This window comes from Eublepharis macularius, chromosome 5, assembly GCF_028583425.1.
Source record: "Eublepharis macularius isolate TG4126 chromosome 5, MPM_Emac_v1.0, whole genome shotgun sequence".
Lineage (NCBI taxonomy): Eukaryota > Metazoa > Chordata > Lepidosauria > Squamata > Eublepharidae > Eublepharis > Eublepharis macularius.
In genome coordinates this window covers 104,130,549-104,158,204 of record NC_072794.1, presented here as the reverse complement: position 1 = coordinate 104,158,204, position 27,656 = coordinate 104,130,549, and the positions used below count along the sequence as shown (strand labels likewise).

General features: G+C 44.0%; 2 protein-coding genes across 2 annotated transcripts in view; one reads left to right on the top strand and one right to left on the bottom strand.

Moving 5' to 3' along the window:
- KIF21B (kinesin family member 21B) overlaps positions 1–21,842 on the top strand; it is a 66,118-nt gene extending 44,276 nt beyond the window's left edge. The window contains exons 22-36 of the mRNA XM_054980408.1: positions 427–528; positions 1,000–1,165; positions 1,382–1,442; positions 1,751–1,808; positions 2,710–2,915; positions 4,292–4,366; positions 4,549–4,662; positions 6,851–6,889; positions 9,678–9,814; positions 12,461–12,641; positions 13,201–13,365; positions 14,293–14,410; positions 15,469–15,639; positions 16,534–16,733; positions 18,131–21,842. Of these exons, the coding sequence (XP_054836383.1) occupies positions 427–528; positions 1,000–1,165; positions 1,382–1,442; positions 1,751–1,808; positions 2,710–2,915; positions 4,292–4,366; positions 4,549–4,662; positions 6,851–6,889; positions 9,678–9,814; positions 12,461–12,641; positions 13,201–13,365; positions 14,293–14,410; positions 15,469–15,639; positions 16,534–16,733; positions 18,131–18,185 (1,848 nt within the window). The 3' untranslated portion in view covers positions 18,186–21,842. The remainder of the gene's footprint in view (positions 1–426; positions 529–999; positions 1,166–1,381; positions 1,443–1,750; positions 1,809–2,709; positions 2,916–4,291; positions 4,367–4,548; positions 4,663–6,850; positions 6,890–9,677; positions 9,815–12,460; positions 12,642–13,200; positions 13,366–14,292; positions 14,411–15,468; positions 15,640–16,533; positions 16,734–18,130) is intronic.
- Positions 21,843–22,157: 315 nt separating this feature from the next.
- Positions 22,158–27,656, bottom strand: part of INAVA (innate immunity activator) — a 37,848-nt gene continuing 32,349 nt past the window's right edge. Inside the window, exon 10 of the mRNA XM_054981506.1 lies at positions 22,158–24,731. Within this exon, the coding sequence (XP_054837481.1) occupies positions 24,639–24,731 (93 nt within the window). The 3' untranslated portion in view covers positions 22,158–24,638. The remainder of the gene's footprint in view (positions 24,732–27,656) is intronic.

Genomic DNA, 27,656 nt, shown 5'->3' with positions numbered 1-27,656 from the left:
ACTCAGCCTTCCATCCTTCCGAGGTCGGTAAAATGAATACCCAGTTTCCTGGGGGTAAAGTGTAGATGACTGGGGAAGGCAATGGCAAACCACCCCGTAAAAAGTCTGCCAAGAAAATGTCATGATACGACATCCCCCATGGGTCAGTAATGACTCGGTGTTTACACAGGGTAATCTGTTGATAATCTGTAGACCCCTACAAGACAAGTCCTCTGTCTGGTCTATGGTACATGTGCTTTGAGTTGGAGAAGTTGACTAGTTTCATTCACATATCTACTAGACACTTGAGAAGTGGGCTACCCTGAGAAGTTACCTCTTGAGATCAAAGCAGTCAAACAAATATCTTTGGAAACAAAGCTCATCTGTCCTTCTCCAGACCTTTTCATTTTACACCCCCCTTCCTCCCTGGGTTTTCCTTCTTCCTAGGAAGAACTGGATTCCACTGACACCTCCGTGGTGATCAGCTCTTGTTCTCTGGCTGAAGCTCGACTACTACTGGATAATTTCCTCAAGGCCTCCATAGACAAGGTAGGTCAACAGAGACAAATCTTTTTTATGGATCAGAGGTTTGCTAGTCACATCTTAATGACTGAGCAGCAGACCAGCCTTTTCAAAGACCAAAAACAGCATGCAGATATTTGTTGATAGGTTTACTTAACCTTGGGATGGGGGTATATTTTCAGGGATCAGAAAGCCTCTGTATTGGGGCCAGATGTCTTTGAAAATTCCGTGCTGTTGTCTAACCATAAGCATTATTGAGAAAGTAAAATCTCAGGGCTAAACTAAGCTGGAGTTGAAGTGTAGCCTATTTATACCTTGCAGCCTATTTGTATCACGAATGGTAACATTCAAAGAACCCCATTGACAAAATCATATCTTGGTCTTCAGGACACTGTGCATGCATAGTTCAGCACAGAACTGGTAGAGAGGCTGAGTTCAGAACTCGCCCCGTCTAGCTCTAGGAAACCTTCACTTAGGAACTTTGGTCTCTACAAACAGAGCCTGCAGGTGGCCCAAAAGGAGGCTCAGATACGACTGTTGGAAGGACGCTTGAGGCAGACAGATGTGACTGGCTCCTCCCAGAACCACCACATCCTGGATGCTCTGCGGGAGAAGGCAGAATCCCACCCTGAGCTGCAGGCACTCATCCACAATGTCCAGCAAGGTGGGAATGTGGAGTCCCGTTTTCTCTCTGGGTAGAATCAAGTGTTCACTTAGCGATCCACTCATTATGGCCATACGGAAAGCTGCTGCCATTCAGATTTGGTAGAGCTGAGCTCGATGGACCATTGGGCCACGCTCTGTGCTCAGTGCCCAGCAGGCAAAGGATCTGCCCATGTGTCAGTGGATGTGAACGGAATGTATGTTTTCCTTTGTGCAGAGAACGGCTATGCCAGTACGGATGAGGAAATCTCTGAATTCAGCCTGGCCTCAGAAGGGAGGTAAGTGTACCTCCTGGGCAAGTGCATACTGCTGGGAGGAAAGGGAGGAAAAGCTGGAGATTAAATCCATTGATCAATGGAGGCACCCAGAAAAGTCAGTTTATGCGCTGGGTCATTCTTTCATAGGGTTTTTTTTGGATGTTTGCAAAGATAAAGATACCCCCATGTGGGAAGGAAGATGATGCATCCTGATATTGGGGTCAAGGCTTTACTGGGAGGAATCATGGGGCAGCAGCTGGGCTTCCTACCGTACTTCTTACTCAAAACATGTGTGCACAATACTCTTTTTTTTTTTTAATTTCCTCCAGTTTTTCCCAGTCTTTCTCCATGAAGGGCTCTGCCAGTCAGGATGACTTCAAGTGCAGAGTAAGTTGAAAGCCTCAGTCTGACCAAATGCATCTAGCCATGATGTTAGGTACAAAGAGCTGCAGATCTGCATGAGTCTTTAGTGTATTTCAACCGTTGTCTACGCAAAAAGGCACCATTCTCACAAGGTTAGGCTTTTTGCTGAAGGCAAAATGTATAAACTCAGATTTATAATAAGCTGTGCTTTAAAGCATCTTGTTTCCTGAAGACATTTACAATATAAATCTAAGCATACAGAAAGGAGGGCCTGTTGAAGGACAGTTAACCAAAGGGGAAGGAAAGGCCTTCTTTCAAAAGTCTTGTCCATCCCTAATTCATCTCCTTTCCCTTCCTTTCAGGCTCAGGATAGATGTGTTTCTACTGGTTTTAGTGCCCATCAGAGCCAACTGATCCTGCTTCATTCTTATGTCATAGTGTTATGACTAGTAGGGAGTCCCAGTTTTGACTCTGACTGGCTTCTTGCCCAGTTTTTACAACAAGATAGCATTGCACATCTAGATGTTATTGCCATTACTATCCCTGCTCTGGTAAATCCAACAAATGAAGTTAAAACAAAGCCCTGACTAGTCTTTCTCACTCATTTTTATCTCTCTTAGTGCAGCTACTCAAATTATTACCTCCCACACTGGCCCACTTGAAATCCAGTGGCATGGGGTCAAAGTATTGTTACAAGGGTTCTTCTGTTTTCCATATTAAATCCAATACTGGAGCAGGTGGTCTAGTTTTACCAAGACTGCACGGCTGCTAGATTTTACAATCTGAGAAACTTCAGAGAGAAAACTGACCCAAAAGTGCTAGTTTTCTGGTTCTGGGTTCTGGCAGTCAAGGGATAGCTTTGGTATTATTCTGCTGGCTAGTGTGCCTTTTGGAGTGACTCATGCCTCCTGGGACTTTGTTTTAGGGAGAGCCCAAGCTGTCTGGCCAGATGAAGGCTGTGTCTGCAGAGTGCCTGGGGCCTATGCTGGATATCTCCACCAAGAACATCACCAAGTCATTGGCATCTCTCATGGAGATCAAAGAGGATGGAGTTGGCTTTTCCATCCGTGATGCTTACTACAAGGAGAAGGTTTCTCGCACCATCAGCCTGCCCACTCGAGGGAGCACATTGTAAGTCATAGGAGTGTAAGCCCTGTTTGGCTGACTGGGGAGCAGATGGTTATTGGCGTCAGAGTTTGAGATGCAGTACTTTTATTTTGTTTAGATACATCTTCCTGCCACTTCTGCAGGCAGTATTTGACTAATGCTCTTGACACCCAAATAGCTTCTTCACTTTGAGGTGGAGAGGCTGTAGGCAAAGCAGCAGCAGAGAGTACGGCATAGTCCTGGAGCTAGAGTCAGCTCCCTCTTTGCTGGCAAAATCTTAATTGCAGCAGAGCAAGATGGGCGACTTCTGATTCATTTGATCTCAAGCCTGAGTTAAACCTAATGCTGACTGAGGCAAAAGCCACTCCCCCAGGGGTCTTTGCACTTGGACAGCATCTTGTTTAAACCAAGCTGCTACGTGTGCAAAGCAGCTGGGCAATTTGCTGCATGTAGCTGTTTTGCACAGGTAGCTGCCCAGTTTAAACAAGATGCTATGTGAGTACAAAGTCCCTCCGGGTGAGTTCTTTTGCTTTGGCCAGTGTTGTATTTAAGTCACGCCTCCAATTAATGTAATTCTCCCTGAGTTTTCAGCTGGCCTCTCTCAGATGTCAGCATCTTTTGTTCATGGTTTAATGCACAGTAGGGAGTACTGGAAGGGCAGGCACCCTTTCCCCTCAGGATGCTATTCCTGCGGAGGAGACGGAGACCCAGGTTGTCTGAACTGCACAGTGTGTGCTAGTCACCATCAGGCCTATAAAGTGGCAGGAACAAGGTTAGGCTAGAGCATCCAGCCTGGCTGCTGTGTGGAGATCAGGAATGCTAAAATAATGCTTTCAGTCACACATGAGGACACTTCACATATTTAGCGACTACCACTTGGGACCGTCCTCCAAGGGCCAGTACTATTTTAGAATTTGTTTAGGGAATCACCTAAGTGAGAGATCTAGAGTAGTGTAACGGTTAGCATATTGTACTAAGACTGTGCAGTTCTGAGTTCAAATCCCACACTCAGCCGTGAAGCTGAGTGACCTTGGGCCAGCCACCCTCTCTCCAACCAACCTACCTCACAACCTTGTTGTAAGGGCACAATGAAAGAAAGGAGACTCTTGCAAGCCACTGTATGCTCCCCAAGTAAGGCAAAAATGTGACAAGCTTTTCTTCCTGCCCATGCGAAGTGACCATCTGCAGGAAGAATGTTTCTACCCTGACTTTCCCCCCTGATGAGCCAGGCTGAGAGATGTGGCTATGAAGGCACTTGCAGACAAGTTATTTCCACCACATGCATATATCGGTGGTGATATTCTGTTCCCAACAAAAGAATGGCATCTGCCCAGAGAGCCGTATAGATAGTGGTCAAAACAAGGGAGCCCAGCCTTGGAAACTAATCAACTGTTCTCCAGCCCTAGGCAATCCCGCGGCTCAGATACGTCACCTCTCACAAGGAGGAAATCCTACGACCGGGGCCAGCCCATCAGGTGAGTGAGTGCAAGTGCAAGATCATTTGGCAGCTGTGCCTCCGTTTTGCCATTGCTGCAGGAATGGATTGTGAGATGACATAAGAGCTAAGGGTACTAGGAGAATATGGGCACTGGAAGAGTCTAGAGACAGAGTGAGCCTGTCATCAGGGCAGCACTTTGCATTTTTCTTTCTCACCCAGGACTCCAGACGTCGGATTCACTCCCCCCTCATCTCCTCCCAGCAGACCACGCAATGACCGCAACGTCTTCTCCCGCCTCACCAGCAACCAGAGTCAGGGCTCAGCATTGGACAAGTAAGACCAATTGTGAGATTCAGGAAGGGATGGTATCCCCCAGCTGATAATACCAAAATCAGTGGTGAAATTGGCAGTTCGAGGTTACAGCGAATGGCAGCAGCAGCAGCTCTCATGACGGGTCACCAGAGGAACTCCAGCTATCCCCGTTGAGTGCTGTTGAAGGGAGACTGGGTGATGGCCTTACTGGAGGGCATCAGAGGTGCCAATGGAAGCACTGGGTCCACTGCTGCAGCACTGTACAAGTGCACAAATCTTCCCACCACACTCTTCTCATTACTTAGTACAACAACTTCATGTCTTCTCAGCCTTTGATAGTGTATAATATTGTACTTATCCCCATTTGTCCTGGAGGTAAGTGCTTGCCTTTGCCACAAGCTTAGCTCATTAGATGCATGATTACACTGAAACCTCCCCAAACACAGAAAGAACCTGAGTGGCACAGGGAACAACCCTAACAAGTCTGCTCAGAATAAGTCCCCTTTTATTTGGTGGGGTTTACTCCCAGAAGAGTGTCCATAGGATCACAAACCACAATCACATAAGGGCCTCTGAAGTTAGACCTCCTCAGTCACCTTCATCAGGGTGAAAACACCCAGCAGCCTTCCTAATTCTCCTCTTCCCAAGTACAACCATAAGAGGGTTTATCAATTGAGAGGTGGGGAGATCCTGTCGGCAGACTCTAGGGGTCTTTCTGCTTTGATTTCTGCAGTTCACTTAATGTTATCACAGCAGGCAGAAAAGCCCTGTGAGCAGCTCAGTCCCTCCAGTGACTTAACACCAGGGTGTTTTTCACACGAGGATGGACTGGTGTGGTTTCCTCATTGCTGCTGCAGCTGTTGAATCAGCACAGCAGCAGGAGGACTTCCATATGGCAGGTTCCTGGCAGTTTACTGGCACTGGCCATTTCCATGCCACCAGGAGCTTTTCAGGGGTTTTTAATTGGCAATAGAATATCATTATAATGTTATTGCAATCTGTAAGGCTCTCTTAATTCCAAGCTTTTTTCCTTTAAGGTAAGTCTGTAGCCCCTCTCATTGTGGAGATACAAGTGGAAAGGCATATGTCCACAATGAAAGGGGCTAGGGACTTACTTTAAAAAAAAAGAAGGCTGGAGATTCATAGAACATGACAGAGTGTTACAGCATTATAACACTATAATAGTATAGAGTTGCCGATTTTTTTATAACAATATAGGGTTGCTCTCCAGTGGTGGGGAAAATGGCCATGGGGGACTGAGACAATGAAAATGGTGTGGATATGAGTGGGACTCAGATGATCTGGGCTTTCCTGTCCACGTGAGTGCTTTGCTGTGATCTTTCCCAAAGCATTGCTATAAAACAGATTTGGGAAAGATCATAGGAAGAGCGGGGAAAACCTGTGAGGTACATGAAAACACCACAGTGCTGTGGGAAAGTAGGAAAGGAACCCACTTCCCAATAACATCCAAGTTGAGGCCAACGATCAGTGGGTAAGTGACCTGTGTCAGTCCACAAAAAGGGCCATGGGGGCCCAGCTTGCCAAACTCCAGGTTGCCTGCTTTTGAGTCTTCAAGTGCCTGCAGTCTTTTTGTGGAGCACTTTCTGACGCAGTCTCTCCTGGGTAGTTCAGCTGCTGCATCTTCAGTGAAAACAATGGATGCCTGTAACATAAGCTGCCTCAAGTTTAAGGGAACAGGCATGGTATTAAAAGCACCTGTGGGAGGACCCACCTGGCAGGAGCCATTTCTACCATGTTTCCTGCAGAATGACTGACATGCCCATGTCACTGTAGAAGGGTGGCATGGTAGATGCCACAGATGTTTTTCAGAAACAGGCCACCCAGTGCTCTCCAGCAGCCCTGCCTAGGCATACCCAGGTTTGTGTGCGGTCTGTGATTCTGCCACATAAGTGAAAGAATGTGGATTACATATGGGCTTCAGTATCCAAGAATCACTGTGTTCATTTTTTAAAAAGCAAGTTTCTGGTCCTTAAGCCTAAGAAGATAAGTTTGCTAAATGATGAAATGGTAGTGAAAGGTTTCTCCTCCTGCCCCCTCTGCTCCTGAGCCTATTCTGTCTGTTGTCTGCTGTCCCTGTCTGCCCTGCTAGCTTGGATGCAATAACCACTTTCCCTCTTTCTGACTTTGCTGCCACTTTTCCTTTTCCTGGTTTTAATTACCCATAATCCTGCTAATTTTCTGTCCCTAGGTCTGATGACAGTGACTCCTCTGTCTCGGAGGTGCTGAGGTATAAAACTTACCATTTATTATATAACTCTTCTTGCTTTCCTCTTTCTTATTCTTCCCCTTTCCTGCATAGGAAACCTGCATGCAACCAAACCCAGTGTGGTGTTTCTTTCCTTATGCTACTCCTGATTTGTCTTCCCAGGTGACTAATAGAATGTTACATCAGGTCCACTACATAGGCCACATGCTGCCACTTGTTTGTTTTCATCCTGTGGTTGCTCCCACGCTTCTCAAGGGTAATGCCAGCAGTCCCCACCTGCATAGCTAAGGCAGATCATGTGGTTAAGCACTGCATTTGCATGGCCCGCAGGTCTCTGAAAGTCTGTTTTCCAGGACTGAGAAGTTATACATTGGTTGGCCTGGGCCAGCCCCATCACTTGCTGTTTACATACCTTTAATAGTATTTAGGATTAGAAGCTAACTAGAATTTGCATAGTTTCTGTCTATGCAGATTGTCAGCTCCCAAACCTGGGTAGGACTGCAGAAAGGAAACAGCCATGGTCTCATGTATCTAGCTTTTGAATGATGGCATGTAGTTTCTCACCCTTATGGCAATGGACAAGGATTGGAAAACGCTCAGGCAGCTCTGGCTTCATTATGATCAAGAACTTCTTCACAACTTGCAGCTTCCTGACCCATCCAAGTCATTGTCAGGTGTCCTTCCAGGCAGCTTATTGTTCGCAGTGCCCTTTGTATCTCTCCCACTTGACTAGTTCACCTTCCTAATGCAGTACTTAAGACCAAAAGTCCAGTCCCTTTTAAAATCCTTATGGTTATTATTGAAACTGAATGATGCATATTTTTCTAATTTTCATAATTCATTCTAAACTCATATTGTGACTATTCTGCTGGCAGAATTTAGGAAATTCTGAGTGCAGAATAATAAGACCGCGCTAATAATTCTCTTCTCTGGGTCTTGTGCTAAAGCTGGACAGTCCTGGACAGAAATGGCTTTCCCTTCTTTTGCACAGATCAAACATAGTTTAGATTTCATCAAGGCTATTTAAACAGGAAAAGGCATAAGGGCAGAGCTTCTGTTCCATAAATAAGCATAGCCAGGAAGTTTGCATCGTTTGTGAAGAAGGCAGAGCATGGTAGGTGTCCTTTTTATTTTAAGTGCTGATATTGCCTGTACTTGTGCAGATTTCCTGTGGTGCTGAGAAGATACTTAGCTCCTCAAAGCACCGTTTGCACTGCTACTGCATCAGGGAGCAGTGCAGAGTCAGAAATTGTCATGTTTCAATCCATTTTACTGCTAATGGACTTTGAGTCTAAGTGTTATTTGCTGCTTGGTTTAAATCCCTGTCTAATGGCATCATTCAGTTGGCATTGTTGAGGCATAGCATCCTAACCCAAGTAACACTTGTGACTTTCAAGTGCTTGTATTCATCTTCAGTCAACCTAGTAGTGAATATGCATGTGATAGCCCAAAGACTAGAGTCTAACTGACAGGCACAGAAATCTGCAGTATTTGTAAATTCTCAAGCCCTATTCGTGATCAATGAGATGTTGGTGTTTTGAAAGGCTGATGGAACTTTGTAGCATTTGCCTGATCAGTGCTGTAAATTTAGCAAAATCTACATCAGACAAACATAGGAACGATGACAAAATCCCCTCTTGCTGGCCTATGAGAAGATCCCATAGAAGTTGCTTTGAGAGGCTATGGTCTGTCTTTTGTATCATCCATTGCAATGAACCTTGAGAGGCTTCTCAGCCAGTAAAGCTGTGTGATACTTGCCAAAGCCATACTCATTGCATTTCCCAGAGGAAAGCTAGATCTGCTGCGAGGGCCCATTGCCATTTTCTGGGAGGAAGAAGCACACTTTGTTTGCCTCTGCCTTTAGGTGCATATGCTGAAAATCAGCAAACTGAGCATTAAAGGCTGAAGTTTCATCATGCCTAGGCTCCAAATGGCTTTTAAATTCCTTTAGACACTGTGCCTTTATGATGCTGGTCCTTACTTACTCCAATGTGACCTTTAGGCAAACTGTTTTATTTCCGGAGCCTTGTATTCAAATATAAAAATGAATGATTTGCTGATGAAAACAATGAACCTGGAAGGAATATCTTCATCGTGGCCACTAGGTGGTGTCCTTGATTTATGTACTCCTATGGCATAGGGAGGGGAAGATGATCTAACTTGTCAAAGGTTTTTATATGACTTTCCTTAAGATCCATATGTATCTGGAGCAGGTGACATGATATCCTTATTGGACCAAGGAGTCAAAGAAATTGTACTCTTTTTGAGCCCATGTAGTCTTTCAGAACAAAACCTAACCAAATTTCATTTACATGCAAAGGCAGGTAAGCTCTATGGATACGCAACACTAAGAACAACTCAAAATAAAAGTATGTCAATTAAATTGCATCCTGATTTTTAATGGAGAAGATAGATTTGTGTTAGCCTCTCAGAAGCAAAATAGCAGTTGAACATTTTATCAGCTTGGAACAATTGATATCAACCTGTGGAAAAATTCCAGTGCTCAATATACACATCAGAGTGAGCAAAGTGAGCAGAGTGATACAAAACCATTGTAGAGCATTAAACCTCTTCTTTAATGTCGCTGAAGATTATATCCAGAATGGTGTGAACTGCTCTTCAGCCTGACTTTGCATGGGCCTGCCTGCCTTTTCTTTTTCGTGATGCTTGCTGTGGGTTGGGCTCCTAGCAGGCCATGTCTCCTGAGCAGTGCAAATACCCTGGTGCATGATAGGTCTCTCTTAAGAAGTCTGTTTGCTCCAGCCGCAGAAGGGCCTCTCTCGGTAATTGTCTCTTTCTCCAACGCCAGGGGCATCATTAATCCAGTGGGAGGTTCCAGGGGTACCCGGACAGCCCCGCTGCAATGCATTTCTGTGGCAGAAGGACACACCAAGCCAGTTCTGTGCCTGGATGCTACTGATGAGCTGCTGTTCACTGGGTCCAAAGGTATGTTGTGAAAGGGCACGGATTGCTTTTGGTTGCTTAAGGCTGATTTAAACATTGTAGCCGATGTGTGGAGGCTGTTGAAAAGCATTTCCTTGGGTGGCACTTACATGATGGACATCATATTTAAAAGCATCTTTTGTCACACATCATCCACAAATTAATGCAGTGCCGTCAGTCCAGTGCCTGTATGCACTTGGGGGGATACTTTGAGGTTAAGACACATGTAAATACTATACCCTCTGAATGGAGGTTTGCCATATGCCCAGGTTTCTGTCTTTCCTCTTTCTGTGTGATAACGTCATTCCAGTTTACACTGAACATGCTCTTGGGTCTGCTTTGTCAAATTAAGACTGCCATGCATGGAGTGCACAAAACAGCCTCTGTGTGAGGTGACTTCATGTGGTGAGACTGTGCGCAGTCTGAGTAGGAATTTGTTTGGGGCAACTTTTGTATAGAACTTTGTACCTTTTTAAATGTTACAACAATCATAAATGATGAATGTTACTTCTCTCTGATGCTGGATATTACTTGTGGTAACTTGTGGCCCACATAAACAAACTGCACAGGGAGGCCACTCTTATGTGCTGAGCCACATGAAGTGGTTAACTATATGGAATAGCTGTCATGTAGTGGCAGTTTTGAGTAGTCTTCCTGTTGTAGCCGTACTTACTGACATGAGATCATTAGATAAGTAGCAAAAATATGTTCAGATACATATCTATATATATAAAGACAAGTGTCCTGACTGACTCATCAACGCCCAGCCCAAACCTCTGGACCTAGAAATGTGAAATTTGGGCAGGACGTTCCTTTTGTGATAATAGAGGCTCACTAAGAAGGGATTTTAAGAAATTTTCCTCTTAAGGGGTAAAATGTGTTTTGCCATAGGGATACAGCTTCCCTGTGTGGCTGGCAGGGTGCTCCTCCCCCCTCCCTCCAACTGCCACTCTTCCCTGATGTCATTTTTATATGCCGCCTTGATTGGTCATCATTCCAACATTCTAAACACTATGCAAGACACATTCAGAACCTCAGGACGCATTCAATGACTCCCAGTCATTGAAAGTGTCTTGAGGTAAAAATACAACTTCCCTCTAGGGTTGCCAATTTCCCTGTGGGGCCTGGCTTTCCTGTGTGGCTGGCAGGCTGATGGATCAGCTGTAGAACTGTGTTCTGAGGTAAAAATCAGGTAAAGGAAACTGGAGACAGTTGAAGAAAGATAGTACAAGACTCCTGAAAAGGGATTTTATATTAGTCAGTATGGCAACTGAGTTTTTAAATGTTCATGGGGAGATGGTGCATGACCTTTCTAGGGGCGATTTCAATGTGAACCTCTCACATGAACTTGTCGAAGTGCCCACCACATCACCCCTCCTTCAGTCCAACTCCACCTTACACCTCTTGCAGCCATCACCTCTAACTGCCATCAAGAAGCCTTCTGGCAGACATTGTGTAAGATATACCGAAGCTAAAAGGAGGTAGCAACTTAAGAGATGCGGCAAAGAAATAATGCACATCATACTCCTGCGGTGCACTGAGCAGCAGTGACCAAGTACCTGCAAGTCCCAAGTCCAAGGGAAAGGTGACCATCCCTGCAGGCCTGGCCACAGTAGCGACAACCATAGCAGACCTAACAGCCACGATACACCCTGATATCGTCACTATCATGAAGAAGTCCATGGATGGGCTGTGCAGGCATACCATTCTGACCCCCAAGAATGATAAGGCTGCCATCATTAATGAAACACAACTTAACTTCCTCGAAGGGGCAGAAATGGAGTACAGATCCATTCATACCATCAGATAACCGCTTTGAGTTCAAGAGACTTCAGTTCCCCCTCAAGGTCTGCTTTGCTATGATGATCAACAATTCCCAGGGAGATACTGAAAGTGGCAGGAATTGCCTTGAGGGAGGACTGCTTCTCACATGGGCAGTTCTGTGTGGCTGCTTCAGAGTGAGCTCACCCAGCAGCCTGGTGATCCTAGCGCCTGAGGGGAAAACCACCAATGAGGTCTACAAAGAGGTCTTTAAGGGTGGGGAAGGCTGTACGTATTTTCACTTTATTTATTGCACTACAATCTTCTCCTTTTAAAATCTCTTCAATAAATGTTACATTTCAAAATTCACTTCATCAGTTTTCAGCATCAACACGCTTCACTTTATTCAAACACTTTTGTGAAGCTCGGTTACTATGCTGTTATACTACAAAACCAACTCAACCCCACCCCGCAACAAACCAAAAAATGTTACATACCCATAAGTATTATAATTGGACTTAAAATAGTTAAATACCGTAGCAAAACATGGGCATCAAGCTAGTTGTAGTATAAGCAGGCTCCCATTCATGCATATTTAAGAAGACAATGCAGCTGCTATGTTAATACCACATCAGTGTACTGAAAAAAGAAAATATGCATCTGTTAAAATGTTCAGATTTAATAGCAATGTTTCTAGAGACTAATACTTGAATTAAAAAATTGCTGTTTCCCATCTGAAGTACTGTGTGTTCACATTTTATAAACATGTTAGAGAAATGGGCATTTGTAACATACCTGTTGCCTACTATAAAAGGAGGTAGTTTCTGACTCTTTGTTGGGAATCAGGAGTTACGCTTGCATAATTTAAATATTTTCTTATTCCTTAAGATCGGAGCTGCAAAATGTGGAACTTGGTGACTGGCCAGGAAATTGCATCTTTGAAGGGACATCCGAACAATGTGGTCTCCATAAAGTACTGCAGCCACTCTGGCCTGGTATTCACAGTCTCTACTTCTTACATCAAAGTGTGGGACATCCGGGACTCTGCAAAGTGTATTCGCACCCTCACGTAAGTAGTCAGAAGCTCTCCATTTTGCATTTCAGAGTTTCTTCAAGTTTTGATAAGGCCTTGTTGAGTTTCTGAATAGGAGTTTTTGAGCACCCTTAACCATCATTAGCAACTGTCATACATTACAGCAAACCTTGGTCACGGAAGACATGGAGAATTCAGTGTGTAACCTGACAATCCATTCCCAGTGGTTAAACCACAGCTGGCCTTTGAGTAGCATTATGCCTGTACTGACTCCTAGATCTTTGTCCTTTGTTTTCAGCAATGTTAGATGAGTACTTGGCCTTCCTGCAGTTTGCCAGGCAGCTACATCTCCAGACCCCTACCCGGTTGCATCCACTTGCTCCCTCTAGCTTCTGAACAGATTTTTCTTTCATTCTGTTAGAATCGCCCTTTAAACTAGAAGGGAAGAAGTTTGAACCTCTTCTTGTGAGCTCACTGGAATGTCTCTGCCCATGTGCAGTTTCTTGTTTTTTCCATCCAGATGATGTTTTGACCCCATTCAAGCTACTGCAAAGTCCAGTCTTTCTATTCTAGTCTCTCTTTCTCTGTGCATTAGCTCATCGGGCCAGGTGATTTCTGGGGATGCCTGTGCTGGGACCACTACCCGCACTATCACCAGTGTGCAGGGCGAGCACCAGATCAACCAGATTGCGCTCAATCCAACAGGCACCACACTGTATGCAGCTACTGGCAACTCTGTCCGCATCTGGGAGTTGAACAGGTCAGAGGGCAAACCCACAGCCAGATTTATTTGGGGAATCTAGGAACATCTCCTGCAGGGCAATATATACCAGGACTGAGAGAGCAGCAGAAGCATTCTTCCTGCCTAGGAGTTTCATTAGAAGGAGAGAGATGGCCTATCCATAATCTCAATTTGTTTTCAAATCATTTATTTATTTAGAACCTTTTCATGCCACCTCCCCAGAACCTACTCATGGCAGCTTACAAAATAAAAATAATAAGAGCAAACATTAAAAGATATCAATTAAAATCCAGCATTAAAACAGCTCTAGCCCAGCAATAAAAACATATATCATAAAAACAGGCCACAGATAGCTTAGAAAGCAGTTTCCAGGCTAAAGTAGTGTTAAAAATCAACCTCTTAATTAAGAGCCTAGGTAAACAGAAATATTTTGGCCTGGCACTTAAAAGAAAGCAATATAGATGCAGGTGAACCTTAATGGAAAGGCCAAAAGTGAGGTGCCCCTGCTGAAAAAGCCCTGTCTCCAGTTGCCACCTGCCTCACCTTTGAAGGCAAGGGGAGGCACAGAGAGCAGAGCTTTTGAAGCAGATCTTAACTGGCAGGTTGGACAATATGGGTGGGAGATGGTCCTGCAAGTACCCTGGCCCCAACCCACTTAAGGTTTTTTAAGAAACTGCACTTTGAATTGTGCCCAGAAACAGATGGGCAGAGAATTTTCAGAAGAGAATGGCAAAAGGCTTTGCCTGTGCCAAAACTTCTTAAATAGCCAGACTGAGGGGTTCTAGGCAGGACTTTCAGCTTACCAATTATATTTTAGGTCCCTTTGTGTTCGGGGCTGCCAGTACAGGAGAGAAGGAAGGAGGGGGAGGTGTACTGTCAACATTTGGTCTTACATAGGAGATTTACCCATAGAGAGTCCCTCATCTTCTTTCCTTTTTTGGCCAGATTGCAGCCCATTGGAAAGCTGACAGGCCACATTGGGCCTGTGATGTGCCTCACTGTGAACCAGACTGCAAGCAACCATGACCTGGTCATCACAGGATCCAAAGACCATTATGTCAAGGTATTAGGCAATTTGACAAGGGTCCCATTGGCAGCATTCGCAGGAACACTCATTATATTTTTCTCTTTAGCACCCTCCTCCTATCCTCTCTATGGCAGTAAGTGTTTCAGTATGGTGTCAGTGGTATGGTATTAGAATGGTGTTTCCACAGTATCTTAAAAACACCAAAACCTTTACTGTCTGTCTATCATCAAATACAAAAGTCTACATCTGGCTAGATATCTTCTGTTCCAGTCAAAGGACCACACTAAAATCTGTAATTTCCAATGTCAAAATCTATAGGTAGCCAAAGTCTTTAGGTATTCAAAAAGAAACAAAACAAATGGAAAATAATTTATTTTAATCAACAAAATGCCTGAGCAGGCATAGCTTTCCTCTAGAAAGTCTAAGTGCCAGATGAGCAACAGTGGAGTAGAAGTGCTAAAGAGGAGGTGCCTCTGCATAAAAGGCCCACTTTTGTCTAGTATGTGGCTAGTCTGGTACTGATAAAATTAAACTGGTGGTTTCTGTTGGTCTTTGGAACTAAAATTCATCTCCCACCCCCTCCATTCTGCTTCTTCAATAGGAGAGGAACAGAGCTGTCCTAAAAGGCAAATGGTATGGGGCAAATTCATCAGCTGTTTACACTGTGCTGGAAACAGCTATCAGCTATTATTTATTGATAGATAATTGACTGCTCATTGGGGAACTATACAATAATCATAAAGAGGGAAGTACACAATAACCATAAAGATGTCTCCAGCATTTATAGCTGAAGAGGGCTTGTGACTCGGGTTCCGTTTCCCCTCACCCCTTTCTACAATATACCCTGGAACTAGCCCAAGCATATTGCAGGTGGCCGCAAGTCCAGTTCCTGCTATTCCACATTTGTATCTCTGAATGTTCTGTTGCTCATAACATGCCTTCCTTTCTAAGAATTGCATTGGTGGGGTGCCTCTTTTAGGCCTCTGTTGCTCCAGCTCTATCCCTCCTTCTTTGACAGGGATGGGCAGAGGCTGAGTGGGCTTATTACGGCTTGAGCCTGGACAGTGGCTTCTCTGAGAGCTCTTTTTTTGCAGATGTTTGAAATCGCAGAAGGTGTTGGTGGGAATATTTGCCCAACCTACAACTTTGAACCACCACATTACGATGGTATTGAATGCCTAGCTATTCAGGGAGATGTTCTCTTCAGTGGCTCCAGGGACAATGGGATCAAGAAATGGGACCTGGAGCAGCAGGAGCTCATCCAGGTATGGAGGACGAGAATGGCTGAATGGAGGCCAGGGTGGGCGAATGGGCAGAGTCAAAGGCCAAGACAGAGAGGGATTTTTAGAGTAGCATCTTACGTAGAGCACATCATGGTGAAGATGTTGACATGCAGATGGTGCCTAAATTCTGCTTGTCGGGCAAGGGCCAGAGAATCACCTGCAACATGCCTGAATGACTTATTGTTTCAGATAGTCAAAAGGCAGGATATGTTTTGCAAACAATTACACTGCACACACATTCCAGATCTAACTGCAGCACTTTTGGTACTTGCCAACATTTGCTAGCTCCACTACTATACTGATCTCAACAAGTCCCTTAGTCCAGTTGAGGTGATTGTTCTTGGGACAGAGAGCATACCTCTGGAGCCTTTTCAGATGGATCCTTGTTCAAAGATGTAGCTATCTTTCCTCCAGCAAGTGCTTCTATTGCAATGATGTTTTCCAGATACACAAATCACTATATCCTGTTCGTGAGCAAATGCTCTCCTGCCTCTCCCAGCATTTGCTAGTTGCAGGCATAGGTGCTGTGTAAAATAAGGCTGTACTGTTGTTCTTAACAGTGCCAGTAGCATCACTGGTGGCAAGCACTACAGGTGGTCCCAGCATGGTCTGTGGCATTTTGTAGACTATTTCTGAGTTTATTTTTTAAAACTACTTCAATCACACCCCTATTGAACCACAGTCCTTCCAAACTCCAGGACAAAGATTCTGTAATGGGTATCAGTGTATAGTAGTTCAGCTCTTGTTTGGTTTCCAAAATTCATTCCTATGTTTGTTTTAACCCCTTCTCCTCATAAAGAGAGAGGCCTTTGTAAATGGAATGTCTTGTGTGACAGCAGGCCCTTGCTAATTCAGATAATTTTGTCCCATTTCCAGCAAATCCCCAATGCACACAAAGACTGGGTTTGCGCTTTGGCCTTTGTACCCAGCCGGCCTATGTTGCTGAGTGCCTGCCGTGGTGGGACAGTGAAGGTCTGGAATGTCGACAACTTTACCCCTGTTGGGGACATTAAGGGACATGACAGTCCCATCAATGCCATCTGTACTAATTCGAAGCACATATTCACAGCTTCCAGGTGAGTGTCCAGGGCTGGAGTCCACTTTGCCCCAAAGGAAAACCCTGAACTCCTTGCCCGCTCCATTCCATCACAGGGAGTTAACTGCTCAAGGTAGCAAGCCTCCTTAGGCTGGTGGCAGGCCCTGCTTGAGAGAAGAGCTGCAGAGAGGCATTGCTTCGGTTACTGCCATGCTCCTTGAGGACACCCCCCCCACACACACACACAGCTGTGTCCATCTCAACATTGTGGGGTCTGCCAAAGCAAGTGGCTGTGCCTCCTTCAAACCAAGCAACTTTTTTGTGGTAGTTCATTATTTTAGAGGCTCCTTCTCTTTCCTATAGCAAAACGCCTAGTCTGGCCCAGTGGGAGAGAACCTGGGCGTGTCTCCCTGAGAGGTAGAGAAAGTGGCTGATTCTAGTGGCTGATTCTACTCACAGTTTAAGAGTGCAGATACAGCAATGTCTGATAATCTGCTGTTGTCATTTGGAGATCCTGGCTAGCAAGCAGCAAAGTCTTAGCAAAGAGGCCCTCCCTGGCAGAACAGCCTAGACTACATTACACACTTCCTTCTCTTACGGAGTCTCTTAGCTCCTCTTTTCCGACTATGTTTCTTTTTTTTTTCCTTTTTCTGTCTTCCTCTCTTTCTGTCTCTCTGTTTCTATGTACCGCAGTGACTGCCGGGTAAAGTTATGGAATTACGTGCCTGGGCTCACCCCCTGCCTTCCACGACGCGTCCTTGCCATCAAGGGCCGTGCTACCAGTCTGCCTTGACCCTCCTCCTGTCTTCTCTGCTCTCCTGCTCACTCTTTCTTGCTGTGTTCTCCCTTCCCCTTCTTTTTCTCTTCCTTACCCCCCCCCTCTACAAGCTGATCTCAGCTGCTTCTTAACGGTATGCAATGCTTACTTGCTTTTCTTTCCCTTTAGGGTGCCCTTTTCCAAGGGAGACATTGCTCCCCAGCCCACTTCTAAAGTGGCTGTTGAAAACCTAGCTCATTTATCTTCCTGTCTTGCCAGCTTGGTTTCATTAGTAAGGCTGAATATTTGGAACCTGTTTCCTTTGAAATTGGAAGAACTCCCCCCCCCCCCCCACACACACACACTAAATGGTTTAGAACTGGGAAGTAAGGGTCAGTGGGGATCCAGTGAAGGATGCAGGCTCCACAGGACAGAGCCACAAACATCCCATTTTGCCACCTATGGAATTCTCTCCATAGCACTATCCATAAAGGAGCTGGTTTGAGGGGAGCATCAAGACTTCACAATGCCTTTGGGCATTGCAGGAGGGCAGAGATGGGAGCAGGTTAGGTTCATTGTTCTGTTGTTACTGCTCTGTCTTACTTTTCCCCAACTTGTACAATGTTTTATATTCCACTCTGCAAGCTTCACATTCTCACCCTTTTGTCTTTAATCCCCAGTGACTGGACTGTGAAACTCTGGACTGTGAGGAAGCTACTAAACTGCACAATCTAGAACTGGGGAAAGACTAGACGTGGCAGGGCTGACCAGTGGTGATGTCCTTGTGAACCCAGCTTACAAAGGCTAGAAAGCAATGATTATTGTTCTGCTGGAATCTTGCACTCTCGGGGACATGGGAACAGAGGACAACCCTGGCTTTTGGTACTCTCTACACCACTAGTTGGGCGGCAGTTGGATGGTACTGCAGAATCTCCCTTCCTTCCAGTTTCCCATCCTGTATTTTTGCTTGATAGAGTTTTTGCAGTGTCACTGAGTGGCAAACTGATGCTTTACCAGGTGAGAAAGAAGACTAAGCTGAGGGTTGAGAGCGTTTTTCCAATCAGAATCCATTTGGGACCAAAGCAAGTCTTTCTCAACCTCTCCTGGCAGATCTGAGGCAGTGGGATGTGTGAGAAGCTCTGCAAAATCTCATCTTCCATCACCTGAGGAAGCCACGCTCATTTCTTCCATGGCTCAGGAGTTGCCTATTATTCCTACGTATTCCTTGTAGTTCAGAGCTCAACAGTGAAATCAACAAGAGGAAACTGAAACATGCCAGTAGCTTCTAGGACGCATTTCCTGGACGGCTAATTGTCAAGATTTTACATGCTGTTTGTTGCTCAGAGTGTTAATGGTTTTCTTTTCTTATTTCTGTCAGTGATGGACAGAGAGCTTTTTTTCCCTAAAGGGGGAAAGTGGGTTTCGATGGTAGCACAAGGATCCACCTTGTTGAGCACATGTGGTGTTTCTCAGCCTCCCCTCCAGAAGTGGACTCACCAAAGGTTTTCATTTTCAACTGCTAGCCAGTAATGATTGGGGGGGTTGTCACTTTGAAGATCACAAATGTTCTTGAGATAACATAAAAAAGAAAGTTTCTGCTGTATCAATGCACATCTGTACAAATCGGTGATGGATACAGTAAGATTAATCACTGTCTTTTCTTCCCTGTGGCATCAAGAATTCTGTGAGTTTGGAAGAATGTGTCCGTTATGCATTCCAGCTTCAAACAAGAAATTGGAACACTAGACCCATTACACAGTGCTAAATATCCAGCTGAGGTGGATCTGTGGAACTCTTTACTTTGTCTTGTTGGAATCACAAGCTGACAATGGTCACAGAAACTGACACTCTCTCTCATATGGGGAAAGGTCCTATTTGTGTGGGAGCAGAAAAATGTGGGATTTCTTCCCCTCCCCCAGCTTTCCAACAGGGTAAGAAATGTATTGAATTTCTTAACGCTTGGGTGTAGTTACATGCATTCTCGCATCTCACTCCCCTTCGATGGGGTGACAGTGCCCCTCACAACATCACCCAAAGCAATTCTTTGTTTACACCTGCTTGAAATGCACCCATTCCAGCTGTTTCACATGTATGCCACATGCTGTCATTATCATCAGTTCTTCCAGGAAGACGCAAGAGAGAACTGACTTTCTGTGCTTTGATCATCTTGAACTTTCATTGGATATTTTGACCCACTCAGTTTACTCGTGTATTCTAGTTTAAGCCCTGTCTCACTGTGTAACAGAAAAAGCTGTCATCTGTATGCATCAAAGCCTGCCTGTCCATGCCTCATTGGAGAGGTACAAAGCACTCCTCAAATTCTTCTTCCTCTTGCTCATAAGTTAATATGATGTGCACATAAACTCTTAATAGGCATTGTGCTTTTTCACCAAAGTGTCGGGGACTAAATTACGTATGTATGACCATCTGTTGAATATACAGGCTTGAGGAAAGCAGCACACCGGTGGACCAATGCAGACAAGCAGGCCAAATTAAGCTGCTTCCTGCATGCTTCAGATATTTCCACAGCTCTGCTTTGCCCCTGACTTGTAGGAGACATCAGCTCTGATTTACTGGGTTGCTTTGGGTGTGAACATTGTCCCCACTTGGGTGCACTGAAGCTGCAGATTCTGCCATCAGAGTAGGAAGATGTACTGTAATTTTGTATGGGTGTTTTAAAGCATTTGTGTATTGTCTTGTGCATTATTTGGCGTGGGGGTAGGCAGGAGAGAGGAGTGTGTATGTGTTTATGTGTGTGAGAGAGCTTTGAAGAGCATGAAGGCTTGTTTTGAGTTAACCTACCTCATGGCCCAAGGGTTTTTTTTATGTTAATAAAACTTGAATTAGTCTGGGGAACAAACATTCTCACACTGGCCCTGATTTTTGAGCTTGCAGTTCTGACAGCCAGCTGTAGCCAGAATGAGAGTTGTTGGGATTCTGTGCTTTGCTTTCACTGCTTATTATATTCAACTCCATGACTTGATCATTTTCAGCCCGCTGCACCATTTCAATAAATGCTGAGGCTGACATTCGTTGAATCTCGGTATGCTTGGCAGTCTTCTCTTGACTTAGTGTAGTGGGGAGAAGGTTGGACAATTAAAGTCTTGGAAGATGGACCATCTGCCACTGGTAGTGAAATCAGCACAGTCTCCTCTCCCCTGACAACCCTGAACCCCTCGCGTTACCACCCAAGCTATCTTGTCTGGTATGTAGGGAAACGTAGTTACCTGTGAATTTTTTCATATTATTGCTTGTAAAAATTTAGGATCAGATTTTGAATTAGCTGCACACAGTTCACCTAAACCTTCCTACATTCCTTCTTATAGGAAGTTATGTAGAACAAAGACTATGAAATATCCTATAAAATAATACTTGATATACCTGAATCAGTCTGGCATGAAGGGTACTCCTCTCCTGACCATGTTGCCATACAGACCCATGCGCCCCACTCTTCTACTGTCTTTTGAGATTATATTTCCTCATATTGAAGAATTTTACACCACCCCTTTTTATAAGATCTGGTCCTCTGGAAGTAGTGGAAGTGCACATCTTTTGCACTGCAATTAGGGGCAGTCTTGATAAGCTGTTTTATTGAAACAGTTAAATACAGTTGCCGTCTTTTCCAAGCGCATGGTGTAAAGAGTCAAAATAATGGAGCAGAAATTCCCATCTGTTTTTAGTGGTTCTTGGATTGAACATACATGTTCATCAAAAAGTCAATGTAATGTGACTCAGAAGTGGGTCTCCATAATTTACCTAGTTTCAGCCAGCAGCACAAGGAAATTCCAGCCATGATAACGGTGTTCTTGATGCTGATGATTAGGTGCACAGAGATTCTTCAGCCCTGCTTTTTAGTCATGCTGTTACATGTTCTGGTGGCACTCACCCCACATTCCAAGGAAGAGAAAGAAACCCTGGAATGATGCTCTATTCTAATGCACATAAAGACCATAGGTGAGGACCGGTCTAAGTCACATGCTCCACCAATCGTTTTGTATATACAGCATACCATTTCAAATGACAGGTGCCTTTTCTTGCCCTGAAATGTCTTTTACAAAAGGCTGGTGCTTGTTTGGGGCTTCTTGTAGGGGTTGTGTCATCAGGCAAAATGGTCTATGGGTGTGTGCGTTATGTGTGTATGCAGGATAAGGTGTTTAAGATTTTATACCTCTGTGTAAATAGTGTAAGTTATTTATGGTTCCTGATGTACATGGTTTTCCAACGTGTGTGTTTGTCCTTAATAAATAAGCTTGTTAAAATAACATCTGAGAATAAATCTTTGTTTAAGTCAGTTGGCTAGAATTCGAAGCTCATTCAGTAGAATCAAGAGAAAGATAGGGAAATTCAATTTAGAGGTGGGTTTGAAGAAGTAGAATTTTGGGATGTTTTGATGGATGTTGGTGTTTTCCAATTCCTGATATTTTTAATGTGGTATTGGACACTTTGAATGAAATCATTTGGGGGCTAAAAAAATCCATTGCCACAGCTTCATTCTAAGCTTTTGCTGGCAGGTGCACTGGAAGGAAAGCATGTCTTCCTCATCAGCTAATTTTGCCCCATTTGTCTTTGAACCTGAGCACTTGGGACTGGTGCTATAACACTGACTTGTGACCGTTACCAAAAGAGAAGTTACAGCAGAGCTTATTCCCATGGGATGGCTTGCTACAAACAGATCACAAGAATAGAAATAATGTAATCCACTCAAGATTAAATGTTAAAATGCATTTAACAGTGTTTAGAGGTAAATCCAGACCGACTGTTACACACAGGGACACAGGATCACCAGTGGCAAAACTTGAACAAATAAGTTAATCTCAAGAACAATGTGTGTGTTGCAGATACTGCACATACTCAGTCATTATGGTACCATAATTAGTGATTCAGCATCCCTATTCTATCAAACAAACAAAGATTAAAGACACCTGGCTGCCTAGACTGGCATTGCAATAGATGGCAAGGGAGAGCAACACAAAAGCTGTACACACCCTGCAACTGCATGCCATAGCATAGAACAGCATCCTGAGAATCTATTTTTATTGTTTGAAGAGGCAAGTTCTTAAAATTGTAAGCTATTTGAGTGTGGGGAATACCTGTTGAAATTCAAGAAGCCAGAGGAAGGACAGAGCATAGTTTTTTTAATAGTCAGGGAGTGGAGCTTCAGTATCCTGCATAACCCATTCCTTCACATAACTAGCAGAAGTAAAATTATACACGTTCTGTTTAACTTACAGAATTAATATACCCAGGCTGTAGGTTTCAATTTCCTGGGCATAGAATTAGAGCATCTGTAGAGTGGAATTTTGATCTTAAAGCACAGCATATGCACAGCCCTGGCAATATGCTGGCACTGAACTACCGTGGGAGAGGTGCTGAGCTGAGACTAAGGTATAGGAGGAGATGGTTTCTGGGCAGATTATCATAATTTGGAGGCTTTGAAGCGTTGACTGAGAGGATGGAGTAGGCTGAAATCTGGACATACTGAAAAGCATCTAAAAAGTTAACTGAATAACCTCAACCCCCTCAAAACTAGTATGAATGGGTTTAAGATTACTGACTATAAAGTTGCCAATAACAATACCTAGCCTTTGTGTAGTACTTTCAAGTACTACTTGCACTCTCAAGTACTCAAGCACTTCACATACATAACCTTGCTGTAATAACAGATCCATATGTTAGGTCAGTATTATTATCCTGGTATTGTGGAGGTTAAGAGAATGGCTTGTCTAAGACCACCCAGTTTGCTCACAGGCAAAGGTGTGATTGGATTGTACTTTGGTCTCTTAGCCACAACTCTACAGTGAGTTGTATCCCACCACTCCACTAAGCAAAATCTGAAACCTTCCTGCAGCCTACAGAAGCTTCCTCTGATTTATGTAGCTCTTTCTCCCACAGAAATGGCAGGGGGTTCCTTAGACTGGAGGAACTTCTTCCAGCCAAACAGCAAGGGTTGTGTGCTTTTGAACAGCTGTATGAAAGTCAGCAGAACATGGCTGAAACTTTTAGCACAATGCGGGTATAATAAATTATACTACTAAATTTATGCTGTTCATGTAGCTGTTAAACGAATGGGAGCCCTATCACAAAAAAAAGGTGGCAACCCTAACCTGGTATCATCATATGAGAAGACCAGAAACTGCCTCCAGATGGTTGCAATGAGGGTGTGGTTTAAATGGTTTGACCCAAGGAATGTTTCTGCAGGACATGTCAGACAGGTAAGTAGGGTGGTCAGCAAAATTGCCTTCCTGCTTGAGCAAGCATGCCCATCCTGTATCTGGCATTGGAAGCTGATATTATAGCAGCTGTTTTCTCATTACAATTCAAGAGAACAATTGACATTTTGTCAGTAGTAAGATAACTAGCTGTTAAGCAAGGAGAGGAGATTTCTAAATACAGTGAGATACAATGTAAATGGAAAAACTCTTCCACTTCCCATAAAATAATGAGGGTTAGGATTAGCTACATACAAAATAGAGCAACATTTCACCCATGAAATGGGGCCATTTTTTAAGTAGAAATTTCCACTAAAACTGAAATTATGGAATCTGTGATTCAGAACCAAAGCGATGGCAGGAGTTGTGAACAAAACTTCCTTATAGTGTAGCACACTGAGAAGAGTGTAACTTACACTCAAGAAGGCATGCCTGTTTCTTTGGTCTGGCCTGATCTGCTGGCTTTCAACACATAGTTTGATGTAAGACTAGAGGAGACAACAACTGAGCCTTTGAGAAAGTACATACATGCCACTTCTACTGGGGAGAGTCAAGTCATGTAGTCAGGCTTGATTCCTTTTCTAGAAGCTGTCTGAAATTCTTAGTTGTTCTCCTAAGTTGCAAGCATCCCAAGATATTTCCACTCTAGCAAACAGATGAATAAATAGGCAGACAGACAAACATTAGTACTATTGGTTCTTGCCATCTTGTGTATTTCACTAAGTCCTCCGTTAAAGGAACACAACTGTCCAACACAAGAAGTCTACTATGTTAGTTCCGCTCAGGAACAAAAGGGAAAGGCTGAGTAGCTGTCTCTTGTGGCTTCCAGCGTAGATCTTAAATCTTCTCTTCAAGTAGCAGGAACAGCAGGCCGAAGAGCAGGCCAGGGCTTGGCCTGGGACAACCTCCTCATCTTCAAGTCAATAGTCAGCCTGCTGACGATGCCTGATTCTGTGAGGTGGATGTGGGAAGTAGCTTTCTAGACCTGAGTAATGATTTCCCCGTTCTCTGGCACGTAAACCTGTACAGGAGCTCCCTCAGGAGAGCGTTTCAGAATATGGACACACGGAACCTGCAGGTTTCAAGAGAGAGGTTTTAACAGAACTGCTGCAACAACATAGCTCCACAGTAGCGATGCTGCTACCATTAGACATTGTTCCCTGCATTAAGAAAGAGTAATACGTTCTTGCTAGAGTTTAGCATCACTATTTGTCATTGTTGCAGGGAAATGTGACAAGCTACATGTCTAGTGATAAAACTGATTACACTGACATTATTAAGCGACACACAAGTAAAATTTTCAGTACAATCTCTGCTGCTCTTTCCATTCTGAGCCTCTCAAAAGTATTTTAAAAGATTTTGGCCCTGGATTATTATTGATATTAAGCTTAGGTTGCCTTGAAAAGATTAAAGAGAACGTGCCATCTATAGAATTGTGGACAAGATCTCGTATGACTATAAATGTTAAAATCACCCTGAACAACAAAATCAGCTGAGGCATATATAAAAATGAATAAAAGAGTAATTCTAATAAATCCTCCTTAAATAGCTGAGCCACAAGAGGCAGACAAATTTCAAACTTCCAATGCACACGGAAAGCCCATAATTCAGTGGTAGAGCTCATACTTTGTATGGAGGAGAATTAAACCTGGACATTCTTCAGTAGCAGCACATTTAGGAAATACCTTAGTTCTTGGGCTGCAGTTGCCAGAGCAGACCATTCCGGGCTACATCAATTTCACCTGCTCCCTCTGAATCTGCTTCTCTGTCACCCAGAAACTCACTCTCCAAGATCTTTCTCTCTCTCAAACTCTCCAAGGTATTGTCCATACAGAGACCTGGCACACCCCAAGACTGCAACTGTTCCTGGCCTCTCTTTGAGAAGACTCTTCTAGCCACACACTTCAGTGGTGATGGTTTTGGCTTTCTTCTTCCCACCCCAAATCTGCCAATTCCAGCCCATGCCTACACCTCTACCCTATTGCTTCATAACCTTTCAAGTTTATTCTGTCCAGATCTATTTCCATCTGCAACTCTGTGTTGCAGTTCTAGATTACCCCTCTGGACCCCAGTCTACTGTTGTTTATAACGTTGGTGTACCTTCTTCCTCTCTGATATCACTCTTGCCTTACCTCTTTGGTGAGTTTAATATCCATGCTGATCTTCAATTTGACCAACAGCTTCTTTAGACTGATTTCCCCAGACACATCCTGAGGCACTCTTGATCTTGTCTTCACCAAGAACTGCTCTGTCTGCGACTTCCCTAATGCCTTCTGAATGACTATTGCCTTATCACACATAATTCACCTTCCCCAATCTTGTTCCATCTGTGTCCTAAAATCCATTGATTCCACGACCTCAGAAGTTCTACACCCTAATCTGCTCACCCTTTAGGATTTGCATGTCTGGCCTTCAACTAATCCCCGTTCTCAACTCTTGACTCATTTTCCCAGTCTCCCACCAAGTCGTTCAGCCCCAGCCCCAGTTTGCTCTCTTTTTCAAAATGTCTATTCATGTTCTCCTGCAGCTGAATGCACCTGGAAAAGAACAAAAGAGCTGGCTGATTTTGCTCATTGTGCATTCACTGTTTCCTCCTCCTCCAATCTCCACCTGGCTAAGCAATGCTTTGACGCCTCTCTCATCCACCTCCTTCATCTGCACCAACTCTAGAAATCCTCAGTGTCTCTTCTCCACCTTTGACATCTGACTACAGCTTTCTTTGCCATCAACTCCCTCCTCACTCTTCTGCAATAACAAATCTATCTACTCTAATCTCCGTACCACACTTTCTTCCATTTCCCCTTCTTCAACTTCTCATTCGTTCTGCACCTTGTTCAGTTTTTTCCTCTTTTCTGTTTCACTCAACAAACAAGTTGACTATTCTGTTGACATTGTTCAACCCCTCCCATATCCTCCCTTGATCCTATCCCCTCTAGTTTGGCATCTCCCCCTCTATTCTCTCTCCTCTCCACCAGATGTCAACCCACTGAGAACAGTAAGGAACGAGCCAGAAGAGAACAAACACTCCTTTGTTTTCACCACTCTAAAAAGACATAGCTTGATTCCTCCTGCTTCTCTGACTACTATCCTATTTCCCTTCTTCCCAGGTTTCTCTAAACTCTTAGGGCATGAGGTTTACTCCTGCTGTTTCAACCTTTTCTCTTGACAAAACCCGGAAAATTTCCAACCGTTTCCAAGCCTCTGAGGCTTCCCTTTCCCCTCATCACTCCACTCTCATATCACAATACATCTTTGCTCTTTACCTTCAACCCTCCAGCTCTCAGACCTCTGAAGGGCTCCCTAAAACCACTTTGCCCCTTTTTCCCTGGGTGCCTCTTTTGTCCAGAATTATCCGTTCACCCAACCGCACTGGCATGATGCGTCCCTTTCATTTCCTTCAAACTCTTTCTCAAAAGCGACTCTCTTTTTGAGATCTTTGGCATCATCTCCCTTCCCTAATGAAACTAAGTCTAAGCACATGTAAGTGGAACAAATGTATATTCTTCCAGGGCTTTCTGCCATTGATATAAAAGTCACTATTATACAAAACTACTTCTCACCTCCATACCAGGTCCTCGCTCACTATACTGCTACTATGATCTTATTTCCACCCCTACAGCTGAACTAATTAACTTATCTCTATAACATTCTTATTGAATTGACTTTTCATGTTTCATCTTGCACTTTCCTAGATCAGATTTTCTGTTAATCCTACTTTGCTTATCTATCAACAGTTGGGAGTGGTTCTTCTCACCCACTCTCAGTGGACTGATTACTCTTTTGGTTGGATCTTGTTTTAAACTGGCCTCTCTTTTTAACATTTCTTCCCCACCCATCCTTTTACTCTCACCTTTCTATGGTTTCCAGCTTTTAATATAAATTAATTGGCCTTCATGCATCAGATGAAGAGTGCTCTGACTCACTTAAACTTATGCTGGAATAAATTGTTCTAGTCTCTAAATTGCCACTGGATTCTGTTTTTTGCCGCAATCACAAG